The 14,755-nt window shown below is 41.8% G+C and overlaps 1 protein-coding gene across 13 annotated transcripts in view; it reads right to left on the minus strand.

The window, feature by feature from the left end:
• The window catches only part of VPS13B (vacuolar protein sorting 13 homolog B), a 623,510-nt gene that overhangs the window by 51,912 nt on the left and 556,843 nt on the right, over positions 1–14,755 (minus strand). For 12 of the 13 annotated variants that reach the window (XM_084849024.1, XM_084849023.1, XM_084849026.1 and 9 more), the window contains 7 exons: positions 12,171–12,326; positions 8,892–9,155; positions 8,044–8,127; positions 7,701–7,876; positions 7,335–7,505; positions 4,350–4,551; positions 1,418–1,606 (listed from right to left, as the gene is read on the minus strand). In XM_084849024.1, coding sequence (XP_084705150.1) covers positions 1,418–1,606; positions 4,350–4,551; positions 7,335–7,505; positions 7,701–7,876; positions 8,044–8,127; positions 8,892–9,155; positions 12,171–12,326 — 1,242 coding nt within the window. The remainder of the gene's footprint in view (positions 1–1,417; positions 1,607–4,349; positions 4,552–7,334; positions 7,506–7,700; positions 7,877–8,043; positions 8,128–8,891; positions 9,156–12,170; positions 12,327–14,755) is intronic. The other variant, XM_084849025.1, reaches the window with a different exon arrangement.

The raw sequence follows: 14,755 nt of genomic DNA on the forward strand, positions 1-14,755 counted from the left end.
TGCTACTATACCAGTACGGGGGCTGAGGTTGAGTCCCATCTCTAGAATAAATCCCATGCATAAGTGCTAGTGTGCTGGAGCCCATGGGAGGACTGCTAATGTGAATTTACATCTTTTAACAAGAGCATTTGACCAGACCATTCCCAGTGACTATTTTCTTCTGGATGTGGTTGATCAGCTAATCTTTAAAAATATTATTCTTAGAAAACAATGCTATGGACCCCTAGATAGTGCCTGGGGACACAAGATTGTTCAGTTTCCTGGGCCTTGGAGCCCGGAAACTGCACTCTCCGCCCCCTCCCCCTCATAGCTGACGCAGAAAGAGCTGCACCGGCAACCTCTCCACGCTCGGAAAACGGAATGCGGAGATGGGGAAAATGGGGCAGGGACAGGGAGGGAAGGTGACCAGTTAGCAGACGTACAACATATCCTACATCTGCCCCAGCCTCCTTCCTTCCCCCTCCCCGAAGCTTCCGCTAGCCGGGCGAAAATGCCCACCTTCACTAACATGCAGAGCAGGAGGCGCATGGCACAAAGTGGGAGGTGTGAGCTGCAGAGCAAGAAGTGTGAATTCAGAGGCTTACGAGTACCCAAGGCAGATCAGATAGGACTGTGCCCTTAGTTTATCATATTTCTGAATAATGTTATTTTTGAATTTGTAGACGGGTGTGTGTGATCTGATCCAGAGCTGTCACTGGAGGCACAGGTGGTCTTGGTAGCATGGAGCATCTTTGATCAACTTAGGCTGATATACCAACTCCAGGCTCTGGTAACCTCTCATTTGGATTATTGCAGTGCATTATATGTGGGGCTGCCTTTGAAAACAATCTGGAAACTTCAGCTGGGCCAAAATAGGGTAACAAGATTGGTAATGGGGACTGGCCAATATGGTCATATTACACTAGTGCTTTATGATCTGCCTGGCTGCCAGTCCATTTACAGGCCCATTCAAAGTGCTGGTATTAACCTACAAAGCCTAAACGACTTGGGGCCAGGTTACCTGAAGGACTGTCTCCTTCCAGATATACTTGTCTGGACACGAAGTTCATCTTCAGAGGCCCTTCTCCGGGTGCCCCCACCGAATGAGGTGAAGTGGATGGCTACTAAGAAGAGGACCTTTTCAGTGGTGCCCTCCACAGAGAGGCTCACCTGGTGTTTATGTTGCGATCTTTTTGGCATCAGGTAAAGGCCTTCTTATTTTCCCAGGTGTGTTAGCCCTTCATTTCTTACTTTGGTGTTATTTCGTTTTAAACTTTTGGTTTTCATATTATGTTTTACTATGTAATTGTATTTTATGGCTTTAAGTTTATTTTGTGAACCACCCAGAGAGCTTCAGCTAATGGGTGGTACAGAAATGTAATAAATAAATAAATAAATGCATTTTAAACATTAGGAAATAATCTCAAATATTTCTAACCTTCTGATGTCCTGGAAAGGCTCCAAGTTTTATCTCCGCTTCAACAAAGCCCTCTTCATCCAATGTCACCACCTCCTCGTTATCCCCATCCTTCCATTTTGGTGATGTCATGTTGTGGACTAGCTTGATTGCTACTGACTTGTGCACAGTGTTAGTGTTTGCCCAGTAAATTCCAATTTGGAAAGCTTCCTAAAATAGAAACATTCTGTCATGCTCAGCACCTCCTGTTCTCAGTATTATTTTATTTATTTAAACAATTTTTGTACCACTTGATATCCTAAGATCTCTAAGGGCACAATACTATGCATGTCTAGACAGAAAAAAGTCCTACAACTCCCAGCATTCCCTAGGCAGTCATGTAGGACATTTTTCTGTCTAAACATACAGAGGATTGCATCCTAAGCGGTGTACATAAAAATACATACAATACAATATAAAACTCATATAAAAACAATATAAAATAATACAGTTAAAAATGTTACAAGCACAGTAGAACAGAGCAGTGTAATTATAAGTCAAGGAAAGCGTGAGTAAAGAGATATTTCTTCTAGAAGCATCAAAGGCTTGCCACAGTTTCTGCATTTTGGACATACATAGAAGAGTGTTCCAGAGTGGGTGACACTCCCAAGAAGGCCCATTTATGCACCTTTAACTGACGATGCACTGTTGATCATGGGATGACCAATAACATCTTTTCAGAAGATCTCAGGGGTTAACTTAGTGTATATAGGGCAAAATGGCTGAGTAGGTATTTGCATTCAATATTTGCACAAGAGGCGCTTACAAGCTTAAATCTCACATTTACATTTCATAGTGGTTTTCTAGCAACCTCTTTTTTTAGGGATGTTGGAGGAATCCAGTACTTTTTCAGCTGCACTGGCTGCCAGTCCATTTCCAGGCCCAATTCAAAGTGTTGGTATTAACATTTAAAGCCCTTAAGAGCTTGGGGCCAGGTTATCTGAAGGATCGCCTCCTCCTATATGTGCCTGCCCGGACCTTAAGATCATCGTCAGCGGTCCTTCTCCGTGAGCCCCTGCCAAAGGAAGTGAGGCGGGTGGCTACTAGGAGGAGGGCTTTTTCTGCTGTGGCACCCCGGCTCTGGAATAAGCTCCCTAGTGAGGTTCGCCTGGCACCTACATTGTATTCCTCTCAGCACCAGGTGAAGACCTTTTTATTTTCCCAGGCATTTTAGCATTTTAGCTTTCTAAACTTTTAGCTTTGCTGTTTTAAATCTGTATTTTAAACTCCTGCACTGCTGCTAGTTTTTATTGTGGTTGTATTGTTATATTGTGGTTTTAATGTCCTATATATTTTAAATTGTTTTATTGTGTGCTGTTTGGTTTTAATTTTTGTGAACCACCCACAGAGCTTCGGCTATTGGGCGGTATAGAAATGAAATAAATGAATTAATGAATAAATAAATAAATAAATTTGCGGGGTGGAGCTCAACAAGCTTTTGTCAGCTCAGCCCCCCAGACTCCGTTATGTCTTCTGCCAGCTGGCCCGACTCAGTCCGCAGTGAGTCAGGCCAGCTGGTAGATTTTCCTTTTCCCCCAAATTGTGGAAATAGATATTTGCACAATTTGCAGCTGCAATTTGCATAATTTGTGCAAATTTTGACTGCAATTTGCGCAAATGTCTATTTCTAAAAAGAAAAAGAAAAAGAAAAAATGAGGAGTTCCTGGAATTCAGGGGAAAGGCTTGTGCCCCTTCTCCATCACATTATTGTAGCATCCCCTGGTTAAATGTATAAACCAAGGCTGAGATTACTTTTTTGTATTCCCAAGATGGTATAATATAAAACCTCAGGGTGCTTCCAGACAGAGGGCTCCTAGTGCTACCTATGAGAAGGCATTGTACATCTGTTATGCTTTTTCTTTTTTAAAAGATTATCTGTGGTAAGACAAAAGATGGAAGAAGCACTGGGAAAATATGAGAGTATTACAAGTTGAAAACAAGGATGTCTGGATCCCCCATAAAATTCCGTGAATTAGGCAGGGCAATGGCATCTTAAAAGTCACATCTGCAAGCACCTAAAATATGTACATAAGTCCATCTTGGGCCATGCAGTCAAGAAGCAGGTAGAAATAGTTCAAATCAATAAAATAATCTGCAGTACACAGCTACTAAGAGGTGAGTAAGCTGTAGCAAAGGGCCTTAGCTTAGCTTACTTAGAGCCCCCAAATGGGCTAAACAGATTTGTTAATGAATGTTTTTTATGAATTTTTGCCAATTTATCATGGGATTCTATTGTTGTAAGCCACCTTTGGAGAGTTCTTGCACTGAAAGGCAGCCTAGAAATATTCTAAACGAACAAGCATATTCTCCCTGTTTCTTGCCTTAAGACTCCCTTTAAAGTTCTTTACAGCTCAGAACATGGTCGCTATTCTCAGATCACATAGCCAAGATGTTGTGGCTGCGATCTTAGGGCACTATCCAATGGAGATCACCTGCTAGTGGCCACCCCTGCCAATTCCCTTCCACAAGTGGCACCCACCACTTGTGGAATAAAGATTCAGCACTTCCGGGGGCAAGCCCCCAAACAAGCAGAAATGCTTGTTTTTTGAACAGGCCAGGTTGGCAGAGCTCGGATAAGGGAACAGAAGTGGTGGTGGGTCCCACTCATAGACAGGCAGCATTGGATACTACCCATTGGAGGATTTAGAATCCTCATTGCTTGCCCTGCAGTAGCAACAGAACCAGCTGAATAGCTGAACCTACATTTCAGGTGAGGAGTGTGCCTGCAGCTCTCTCTCTCTCTCTGAATGCATGCATGCATGCATGTCTATATTTGCATATACTGACAAAGACAAGACATGTTGTGCCCCACATCATGGTTTGGCATAGGCCTTGTGCCCTTTGATCTGGCTCTGAAATGAAAATATCATGCTTTAAAGAAAACAATGCATATTGATTTGAATAGTAAGCCTGCCTGAAAATTTGGAGGTATCATTGTTTTCCCAGCAGGTATCTGCAGGACAATCTTCTCGCCTTCAAACAGCCAAAGATCCCACTTGGAGTGATTGATCAGCAGAGCCCATGGCAGGAGTTCTATCAGCAGCGTTTTTACACATGGCTTCCACACTGACAGTTTCACTCGCATTGGGCTGTCCCACTGAGTGAGCTGTTCACTGCTGTTCAAAGTAACGTATCAAAGGGAAGATAAAAGAAAATTGTTAATTCATTGGTAAGATTTGCAGTTTATCATCCTAGCCATTCATAAAGCTTTTGTTTCACTGCAATGCCTCCTGATAACAGATATGATTCTGAAATACAAAGAGATTCTGCCAGGGCAAATCTGTCCCTGATTTAGGTTGGTTTTCTCCTTTGATTGAAATAGGCCTTTATTCAAGGATCAAAAAGCCAGTCACATTTTTAAATAACTGAATTAAAAGTGGTCTCAGGACAACACGTGGCTTCGAGTCTCCTTGCCAGTTTCTTACTCCTACAAACATAATAGTAGATATGCTTCCCTGAAAATACAATTCCTATTTTTTAAAAATAAATACTTGCATTCCCCACATTGCCATGTGAAAAACCATTCTCTGCACTGCAATTTGCTTAAGCTGGGGAGTTACAAAAGAAAAAGAAGACTTTCTTCTATCCAGGGGGCAAATGGAGCCAATAGACCTACCCCAGTTCTTGAGAAACACTGAAAAGTGTCTGAGCTCATGTAATGCTCTTGATGCACAGAGTTCAAGCCACAGAATTGCTGGATCAGTACAGATGCTTCAGAGTCTAAATATCCTAATAGCAAACCCATTTACTTAATTTTCTTAGAGTAGGATCTGTCTGTGAATTGTGTGTGTGCGTGTGTGTGTGTGTATATATATATATATGAAAGACAGATAGACTAGCAGTCTTGGTATCCATTTAATATCAGTTACTGATAAGGGCGAAAGCCGAAATGTTTAGCACTAAATACATTTTAAAATTGCTCTGTTGTTAGTCTAGCTATCTTGCTTATATATTTTTATGTAAGACTGACTGCATCTATAGTGGATCCAGAGCTTCTTTATTGCTTTGCTGTTGTGCTGCTTTATACCCCGTCCCCCTCTCTATGTATCAATTTAACAGCACAGCTACTAATGACGGCAGAAGCCAAAAAGTTTAGCTTAAATATATTTTTGAATACTGTGTCGTTAGTCTTTCTGTCTTATATGTTTTACATTAAGACTGACGGCATCCACAGTGGATCCAGAGCCTCCTTGTTGTTTTGCTCTTGTGCTGCTTCAGACCAACCTCTCTCTCTCTCACACACACACCCTTTTAACTGGTTTCTTCAAAGTCATCTGAAAACCTTAAAAATAGACATTTATTTTAACTGGCGTCAGCACCTGACAGCAATTGCCAGGGCCCCAGCATACTGGCAGGGTCCATTGCTGTTGCCTAACCTGTTCCCCCTTTAAATCTAGCTGCCATTTTAATTTTGCACAATTCCCCCAATGTATCAGTGTTCTGGGGCACTGAGAGAAATTAAAATGGCAGCTAGACCCAGCCACCTGATGTTGCTCAGAGCACTGTGGCTCTCTACCACTTAAGTGCCCTCTATCAGGGCCCATTGATGGAGAGCACCTTCCTCAGGGGTCCTTCAAACCTGGAGCTGACTTCATGCTTCCAAGTAATTCAAGTTGCTAAAACGCTAAAAGGCCTGGATCCTACATATGTGAGGGAAAACCTTCATCCATAAGGACCTCAGTCCTGCTTCTATTGGCAAACTGCTGATTTGTTTTGCTGCTCCAAATTTTGAAGGCTTGCTGGGGCAGCATGTTGCCCACTCCTGGTCTGGGCCACGGCTGTTCCTTTTAGCACAACTGTTTTTAGTGTGAGTGTTTAGTATGACTGTTTTAGTATTTATTTCATTTTATTTTATTTTTACTTGATGTTAAATGTTTAACTCTTGTATGTCGCTTTGGGTCTTTTGAAAATAATATATTTTATAAATAAATAAAGCAAGTATTACTTGTAGTCAGAACATAAAAGAACTTTCAAACCAAGCCAAAGGTCCACCTAGACAAGCATCTGGTTTCCAACAGTTATTGTATATATTAGTTGTTCTGTTCTTCTCAGGTGCATAGTGCTTTAGAGTTGATTTATTAACTCACACAACAACCTTCTGGTGCAGCTCATTACCATTTACACAACTGTAATTAGGAAACTGAGTTCAAGGCAACTGTTATTCACTGATTTGAAATTGGGGCACACATCTGTCAGGTAGAAGTCCAGCACTTGATTATTACACCATGCTATCCTCACACTATAGGACTACATTTGTTCTATTTTATTTTACTGGAATATTTTAATGAACAAAGATGGCAGAGTCATTATGCTTTGCAAAATACATCAGAAGCTGCCTTACAATGTCAGACAATTGGTCCAACTAGCCCAGTATTGTCTACACTGACTAGAAGTGGCTTTCCAGGGTTTCAGAAAGGGGTCTTTCCCAAACATAAGAAGAGCCATGCTGGATCACACACAGTGACTAACCAGCTGCCCATAGGAAACCCACAAGGAGGTCTTGAGTGAAACAGCACCCTCCTGCTAATGTTCCCCAGCAACTGGTGTACATAGGCATACTGACTCTGATACTGGAGGTAGCATATAGCCATCAGGACTAGTAGCCATTGATAGCCTTCTCCTCCAGATATTTGTCTACCTGGACATGCCAGGTACCCCAACGTGCCAGGGATTGAACCTGGAACCTTCTGCATGCAATGCATGTGTCCTAGCACTGACCTACAGCCCTTCCCCTCCATATTAATAGATGTAGCTCCTTACAAATTAAAAATAAAATGTGTAACATTCTTAAGCCATTCAACAAAAGAAGTTACTGCAGGATCATACATCGTTTGCAAATGCTCTTCTTTCACTGCAAGCAGAGCAACTCCACAGGGAAATAGTGAATAAGACACAGTACCTGATAAAGTCCTTCTTTGTATAAGGCCATGCAGACTGGGAGAAGCTGCCACACCCGTAGAAATCAGCAAGTATTTCATTTGCGGTGCCATTTGTATTTGATTTGGTGGCTATTTGCTTAATCAATGCTGTTGAGATAGGGACTGCACATTCAGATGGATCATCTTCTTCCCTGCCAGGTGGATACAGAATAAAGCAGGTGTGGTATTTGTGTGCATACAGTATTTGCTACAGAATGGCATTTCTATTATCCACTTGAGATATAGATGATTTTGGTGAAATTTTGTACTACAAAATTTCTTTGTGGTACAAATGTCTTAACACGCTTAGGAAAAATTAGAAACAGATGAAAACCCCAAAGCTATACCTGGCTTGGAAGGTCAGGTGATGGGTTAGATCAGGTTCTATATTTTGCAATGCTTTTTCTTGCCCTTTTCCTGAAATTATTTGTGTTTCATTCAGTCCCAGGCTCCGTTTCTCTAAATGTATGATGATAGGATCAGGAAGATGGCTCCTCATGATAAAAAGAGGGCTGAAAACAATCTACAAAATCAAAAGAGCAGAACAGCGTCAGTATTAACTTTAGATCCAGCTGTAACATTCCAGCTATAACAAACTGTCAATAAATCTCTGTTTAGGGTCAATTTGACCTTAATTTATTTCAGAACATGAGGAGTAAGATCAATTTGGACAATGGGGAATGTACTCACAATTCGCTGCTGGACTTGTGAGTTCGCCTCTAATGTCAAAACCATGCACCATACATAAATAATGGAACTGTTTGACGATGGCACCTGCAGTCAAGAAGAAAGACAGGTATTTACCAAGGTTACTGTAGCCTCAGAGGGCTAAATATTTTATATCAACAAATAAACCAACACACTGCAGATCAGAAAGAAGATCAGTTTTAGAGAAAAATAATCTCCTCTCTTTGCATATTATTGTACACAGAACGCATGTTTAGGCCAAACTAGACATGACACTATTACACAATTGAGTGTATGGTTTTTGTTTGCTTTTTAGCATGCGCCCCAGTCCAGACTGGGAGCCTGGCAGGGGGTAGTGGGCTTTAATCCTATGCCCCCAATGCAGTCCTGTTCTGGATCAGGGGGCCCAGACCTTCTGTTTGCATCGGGAGGAAAATTCCCATTGGCAGCAATAGGAGCCTTCCTCCCCATGCAAAAAGTAGGCATAGGAGGCCCAATCTAGACTGAAGTTGTGGTGTGCGTACAAAGGGTTAAAGTCCCCCTACTTTGGTCCCAGTGCAGATCAGGGACCCCATGCCTGCTATACTCTAAACAAAATTAATGCAAATTGCTAATTATGTGAATGGTGTCATGCCTAGCTTGACCCTTAGAGAATTACTCTTAAAGTAGGCAATGAGATAGATGTTCCACAGCATGTCAGGACCCTTCCTTGCTGATGGATTTGATGGTGATTAGTGCCCTGCATCAGAGCCTGGTCAACCATAAACCTCAAGTTCAGGGAGAACCAACTAGGAAAGCACTTTTTAAAGACAATTATAAACTTCAGATTTAGAAAGTATTTGTTTGCGTACCTGGATGACTGTGCTGTATTCTGTGTGTTTAGACTCAAGTGACACATCTCTTGACCAGTCTTCATCCCCTGTAGCCTTCACACTCAGTTCTGTTAGTTCATTGTTTTCTAGGACATATGATGGTAGCTTCTGCTTGGGTGCAAGGCAGTCAAAATGTTCTTTCACAACTGCCTGTCCATCCTGCCCGATGTAATGCTGAACAACTTTCATCTCAATGCTTTCGGAGAGGTAGCTACACACAATCTGTCTTCCACAAATAATGATCTAAATTTAAAAAACAAACAAACACAAACACAGAGAAACATTCTATATAAATCAATTCCCACAATAAAATCTCAGATGCACTGTTGCTGCTGGCATAAACCCACAAATGCACTCATATGAAATAATAAAGCTATCATTCTAGATACTAAGGGTTGTACCCAGTGGTATCAGTCTGGTAGAGCAAAACTTCTACCACTTTGGGAAACTCCATTTTCATCACTGTGCAAGTGTCAAATTCAATACTTTGGCTTGAATACAACACCAGGTGAGTGGATGTCGTCTCATGCAACGGGACTTCTCCATCCTCTCCTCCTCCCTGTAGGCCCCCACACCTCCAGAGCAGATTTGGGAGGCACAGGAGGGGCTACAGCGGGGAGGAGAATCCATCCCACCAACTGTTTTCCTTCTGCTGTTGGAACGACACCATTGGATCTAACCCTGTGATCCCATTTGTGCAAACCACTGCACAAACGCTTTAAAAACTAATTACAACTTTACTTTGCTATGTGTCACTGGTGGTAGTTGCATTAGTTGTACGGCTAGCATTTCATAGAATCATAGAATAGTAGGGTTGGAAGGGCCTACAAGGCCATCGAGTCCAACCCCCTGCTCAATTCAGGAATCCAAGTCAGAGCATCCCTGACAAATGGCTGTCCAGCCTCATCCTGAATGCCTCCAGTGTGGGAGAGCCCACCACCTCCCTAGGTAATTGGTTCCATTGTTGTATTGCTCTAACAGTCAGGAAGTTTTTCCTGATGTTCAGCCGGAATCTGGCATCCTGTCACTTGAGCCCATGATTCCGTGTCCTGCACTCTGGGATGATCGAGAAGAGATTCTGGCCTTCTTCTCTGTGACAACCTTTCAAGTAGTTGAAGAGCGCTACCATCTCTCCCTTCAATCTTCTCTTCTCAAGGCTAAACATGCCCAGTTCCTTCAGTCTCTCTTCATAGGGCTTTGTTTCCAGTCCCCTGATCATCTTTGTTGCCCTCTGAACTCTCTCCAGTTTGTCTGCATCCTTCTGAAAATGTGGTGCCCAGAACTGGACACAGTACTCCAGATGAGGCCTAACCAGTGCTGAGTAAAGGGGAACTAGTACTTCCCGGGATTTGGAAGCTATGTTTCTATTAATGCAGCCCAAAAGAGCATTTGCCTTTTTTGCAGCCACATCACATTGTTGGCTCATATTCAGCTTGTGATCTACAACAATTCTAAGATCCTTCTTGCTTGTAGTGTTGTTGAGCCACATATCCTCCATCTTGTAACTGTGCATTTGGTTTCTTTTTCCTAGGTGCAGAACTTGGCATTTATCCCTATTAAATGTCATTCTGTTGTTTTCTGCCCAACATCCAGGCTATCAAGATCACTTTGAATTCTGGTTCTGTCTTCCAGGATATTAGCTATCCCACCCAATTTTGTGTCATCTGCAAATTTGATCAGCATTCCCTGCACCTCCTCATCCAAGTCATTAATACAAATGTTGAAGAGCACTGGGCCCAGGACTGAGCCCTGTGGTACCCCACTTGTTACCTCTCCCCATTTGTGCAACTCCTAGTGCAGGGGCATTGAACCTCAGGCCTGCAGGACAAATCCGGCCAACCTGGAGTCTATATCCAGCCCCCCAGGGTTTTCCAGATGGCCCCACCCCGCTCTCCCCCAACCTCTGACCATTTTGTGGTTTCCTGGCTTTTTCACATTTCCCCCCATTCTAAAGGTTGAAATACCTCTTCTAAGGTTTAGTTTCTGGCAGTAAGAGTTTTAAGCTGCAATATGCTGGTATTTTTAGCCCTGCCTATTTTGCCTTTGTCCTGCCCACTACTGGAATATGGCCACCGAGAGCTTCTCCGAAATTGAATTCAGCCCTCGGGCTGAGAGAGATCTGACACTTCTGCTCCAGTGGAACAACAACACCGCTTCTACTTTTTCTGCTAGTGTTACGTTGGCTACAATCCATAGAATTGATTGAAAAGGTATTATTTTGACCAGATATCAATAATTTAATATTCACACTAAATATGAAGATCAATATGCAGGTCATAGTGAATGCCAAGTCCTCAGGTAATTGTGCTGAGTAACATATAACAACTGCTAACAAATGTCAGTTAGGAGCCCGTGAGATATTAACTGACTTGAGAACCCTGATGGAACTTTGCAAGCTCACATCTCTCAGTTCTAATCCACCTGTTGTTAATGTATTAATAATGGTGTCATCAACACTGTTTTTTGTCTTTTGCCAGTTTATTTTTAAAGAAATGCATGATTTCTCATTATCTGCATGCCATTATTGGCGTAAAGGAAAAATGCACCGTTTGTACACTTTCAAACCTGAAATGTCAATGCCATGTAAGGTAGAGGAAAAAGAATGTGTAAATTAAACTCATAATCAGTCTCTCTATGGCCAGAACCAGATGCAATGTTGGCTGCCAGAAAACCATGGTTTATAAATCAGCAGCCAGCGCACAACATCCTTCCCCCCTCTCTGGTGTTAATCATGGTTTCATGTTACATTTGCACTGATTAAAACTATGGTTCTCTTCTCTCATAAGCCAGTTACTATATCTGTGGTTTGGAGTGAGTTTACAACCTGGTTTGTATTAACCAAAGTTCACACGTGTAACGTGAAACTATGATTAATGAAGGGAAGGGAAAAGAGAGGGGAAATCACTCTGGAGTTGGATGGTAACAGGGAGAAGGGCAAAGAGCCTGGCTTCAAACTTGCAAACCAGGAATCGGTGTTATATCTTCACTGAATCTAAAATATAGGCTAAATGAACTTGTCTCCAACTGGCAAGATTCCTACAGTCTAACACAGGCATTACTTTCAGAATTATTTTATTTGGCTCACTCAGAGAGAGAGAATCGCCTCCTGACTATACCTGACCCTAAGGCATCAACATGTCTATTGCTATTGTGGTATTACTGGGCACAATTATAGTTTGTGGAATCAACAATTTAATATTTATTGGAAAATAATCCCTATGCAAAAATCTCCATGTACTGTGTAAGAAAAACACTTACTTGTTTTTGTACTCCATTCAGCTGCTGGACCTTGATAATAAGCGATGCTGTCCTTCCCTTGTACTGAATAGTTCTGACAAATGTTCCTGCATTATCTACACTAAATGGCTCAGACCACCGCCAGTTTCCCCAGCCTTCAATACAGATATGTACCATCTGAAAAGGATAAAAAAATAAACAAATAAAAACAATGACCACATAACTGATGACCCATAATAATCAACTAACCTTATAGCAAAAACTAAGTTCTGCTGCTGAAAAAGTTCTCATTATAAGATGTGAAAATGTCTAATACTTTTTATTGGAAAAATAAACAAGCTGCATGACCCATGTAACCTAGGGTAGTAGAACACCACAGGTCCTGGTAATTATGTGTTTTTTAATAAAGAAAATAAACTTCCAGTCTTGAAAGGTGAATTTCTAAGCATACCCCTCTATTTTACTAAAGGCTAGTTTACAGAGAGTAAAGGAGGTCTACCATATAGTTATTTATGCTGACACCCCCACCCCCACTGCCCAAAGAGGGTTACAAATGTTATGTCCTATGAATACAAAAAAGAAAAGAAAAGAGAAACACCAAACAAACATCAAGGTCTAGAGAAAGGAGACAATGACACCCCCACACACATCAAGGACAATGAATCAAGGCTAATGGACTGAACTCTGAAATTATGCTTTTTCCAGTGAAGTTTGACATTGACCTTTAAGTAGGAGCCACAATAACAAGCTGCTAAGATGTTACAACTCAGTAGCCTGCTGGCAGTTTTTAGTCCCCTCAGCACAAAACTGCATGTAAAACAAACATGTCCAGTACAGTGGGTGGCTTTTGAATTACAAGACTTAGGCCTTGACTACTAACACAAATATACAAGATAATAACTACTCTGAAGGAAAAATGTACCCTGTAACATAAAAGCCCCTAATGACTTTGATATTTAAATCTTAGTCACAGAATAAAGAAAAACAACTGCCATGGCCAAAACCATGTTGCCTGCAGCATCAGTTTGTGCGCGCGTGTGTGGAGGAGAATGCCACATGCACCCAAATAAAAGCAAGAAAGCTGTCAACTCTAGACAGGGAAAGGTAACTGAAAAAACAAAATGGAGGTATAGTATACAAACGCTGACATAAGTTAATAATGTACTAAATATGTTCAATTCCAAAATGAAATGCTCAGGACTAAGATGTAATTGATAATAATTAGCCTGAACACAAAATTTCCTCTCTGGAGTAACCCTCCCCACCTTGTTTAAACAGCTAGTTCATTAAATGAGTATCACCAAGGAATATGGTGTCAGTTTTCATCTAACAGTCATTAGCTTATAAAACGTTGATTTAATAATTTTCTAGCTTTGCACCACAAAGATTTATGTGTGTTCAGCATTTGGACTAACCAAGAAAGATTTTGAAAAGGTTAGGTAAACAAAAATCTTCGAGCGGGAATCCCCACCTCTTCCCCCAGTTATATGAAATTACCTTCCATTCCTTCTGTAAGTGTATATGTTAGACAGATAGGATACATAATGGCTAGCACTTGGCTCTGCACTGGGGAGAGGATCCATTTTCGGGTTCACTATGCTATGCTGTCACTGCTGCTTCATACATAGGTTGTTCTAGGGTTATCAGAGGGCTAAATAACCCAAGACACCCAGATTCGCATGACACAACAAAATGTGGCTCACTCCCACCACAGCTTGCACATCCAAAATGGCAGCCAGTGTGCATCTTGGAACATTCCAGGTGAATTAACCCATGGTAGCTTATCGTGATGTACGAACTGACCCATTACCTGGTGTCCAATGATGCTTGCAGCTGCCTGGGTAGCCTCCCCTGGTTCACAGATATTTTATTCATCCCATCCAAAACTTCAATTACATGGGGTGCTGAGGGCGCACACCATCCTTAGCTACTATTTTTACAGAAGTGCTGGGGGCCATGATTTGGCTAAAATGGGGGGGGGATCAGGGATTAGGCTTTGCGGGTTTCATAAAGGGCTCCCCTACATTCCCCCTCCAAAATCTGAGCACTAATTCTACCACCACCACCTTAAGCATATTATGATTTAAATGACCAACGTAAGGACTCAAAGTATAGCTTAGCATGTGCCTAAGAGATAGTCTGGTCTCCAGAGTGCAAGCATATGTGGTGGATTCCTGCCATGCATCAAAGTAGTATTAAGGCCCAAAGAACCACAAGATTCAGCAGATCCCAGAGCAGCCATAATTAATGAAAATGGATGTCAGCAGTAGAAAGGTTTGGCTTTTTAACTTTTGTCTACAGAGAAGCTGCTTGTTGGTCAAAATGGCTGCAGTGAACCATGGGCTTGTACATACACCCCACTGGTGCAGCCACACAGAGGAATTTGGTGATGTCTGAATTCAGCCAAAGATGATAGCACACTTTAAGTTCAGAATTAGGAACATGAGCAAGCATAAGTAAGCATCATACTTGGCCAATAAAGTTAAGCCACTGCTTCAGGGGATTCTTTTGCTATTTTATCTCCCCTCAATACCGGGACTGCTGGGAATCCAGCTAGCCCACTCTCTATATGCCTTCAGGCATCAGTTGAAAGCTTTTCTGTTCAG

The sequence above is a fragment of the Heloderma suspectum genome, chromosome 4 (assembly GCF_057233095.1).
Source record: "Heloderma suspectum isolate Gila_16-S chromosome 4, 16-S_ref, whole genome shotgun sequence".
NCBI classification, from domain to species: domain Eukaryota; kingdom Metazoa; phylum Chordata; class Lepidosauria; order Squamata; family Helodermatidae; genus Heloderma; species Heloderma suspectum.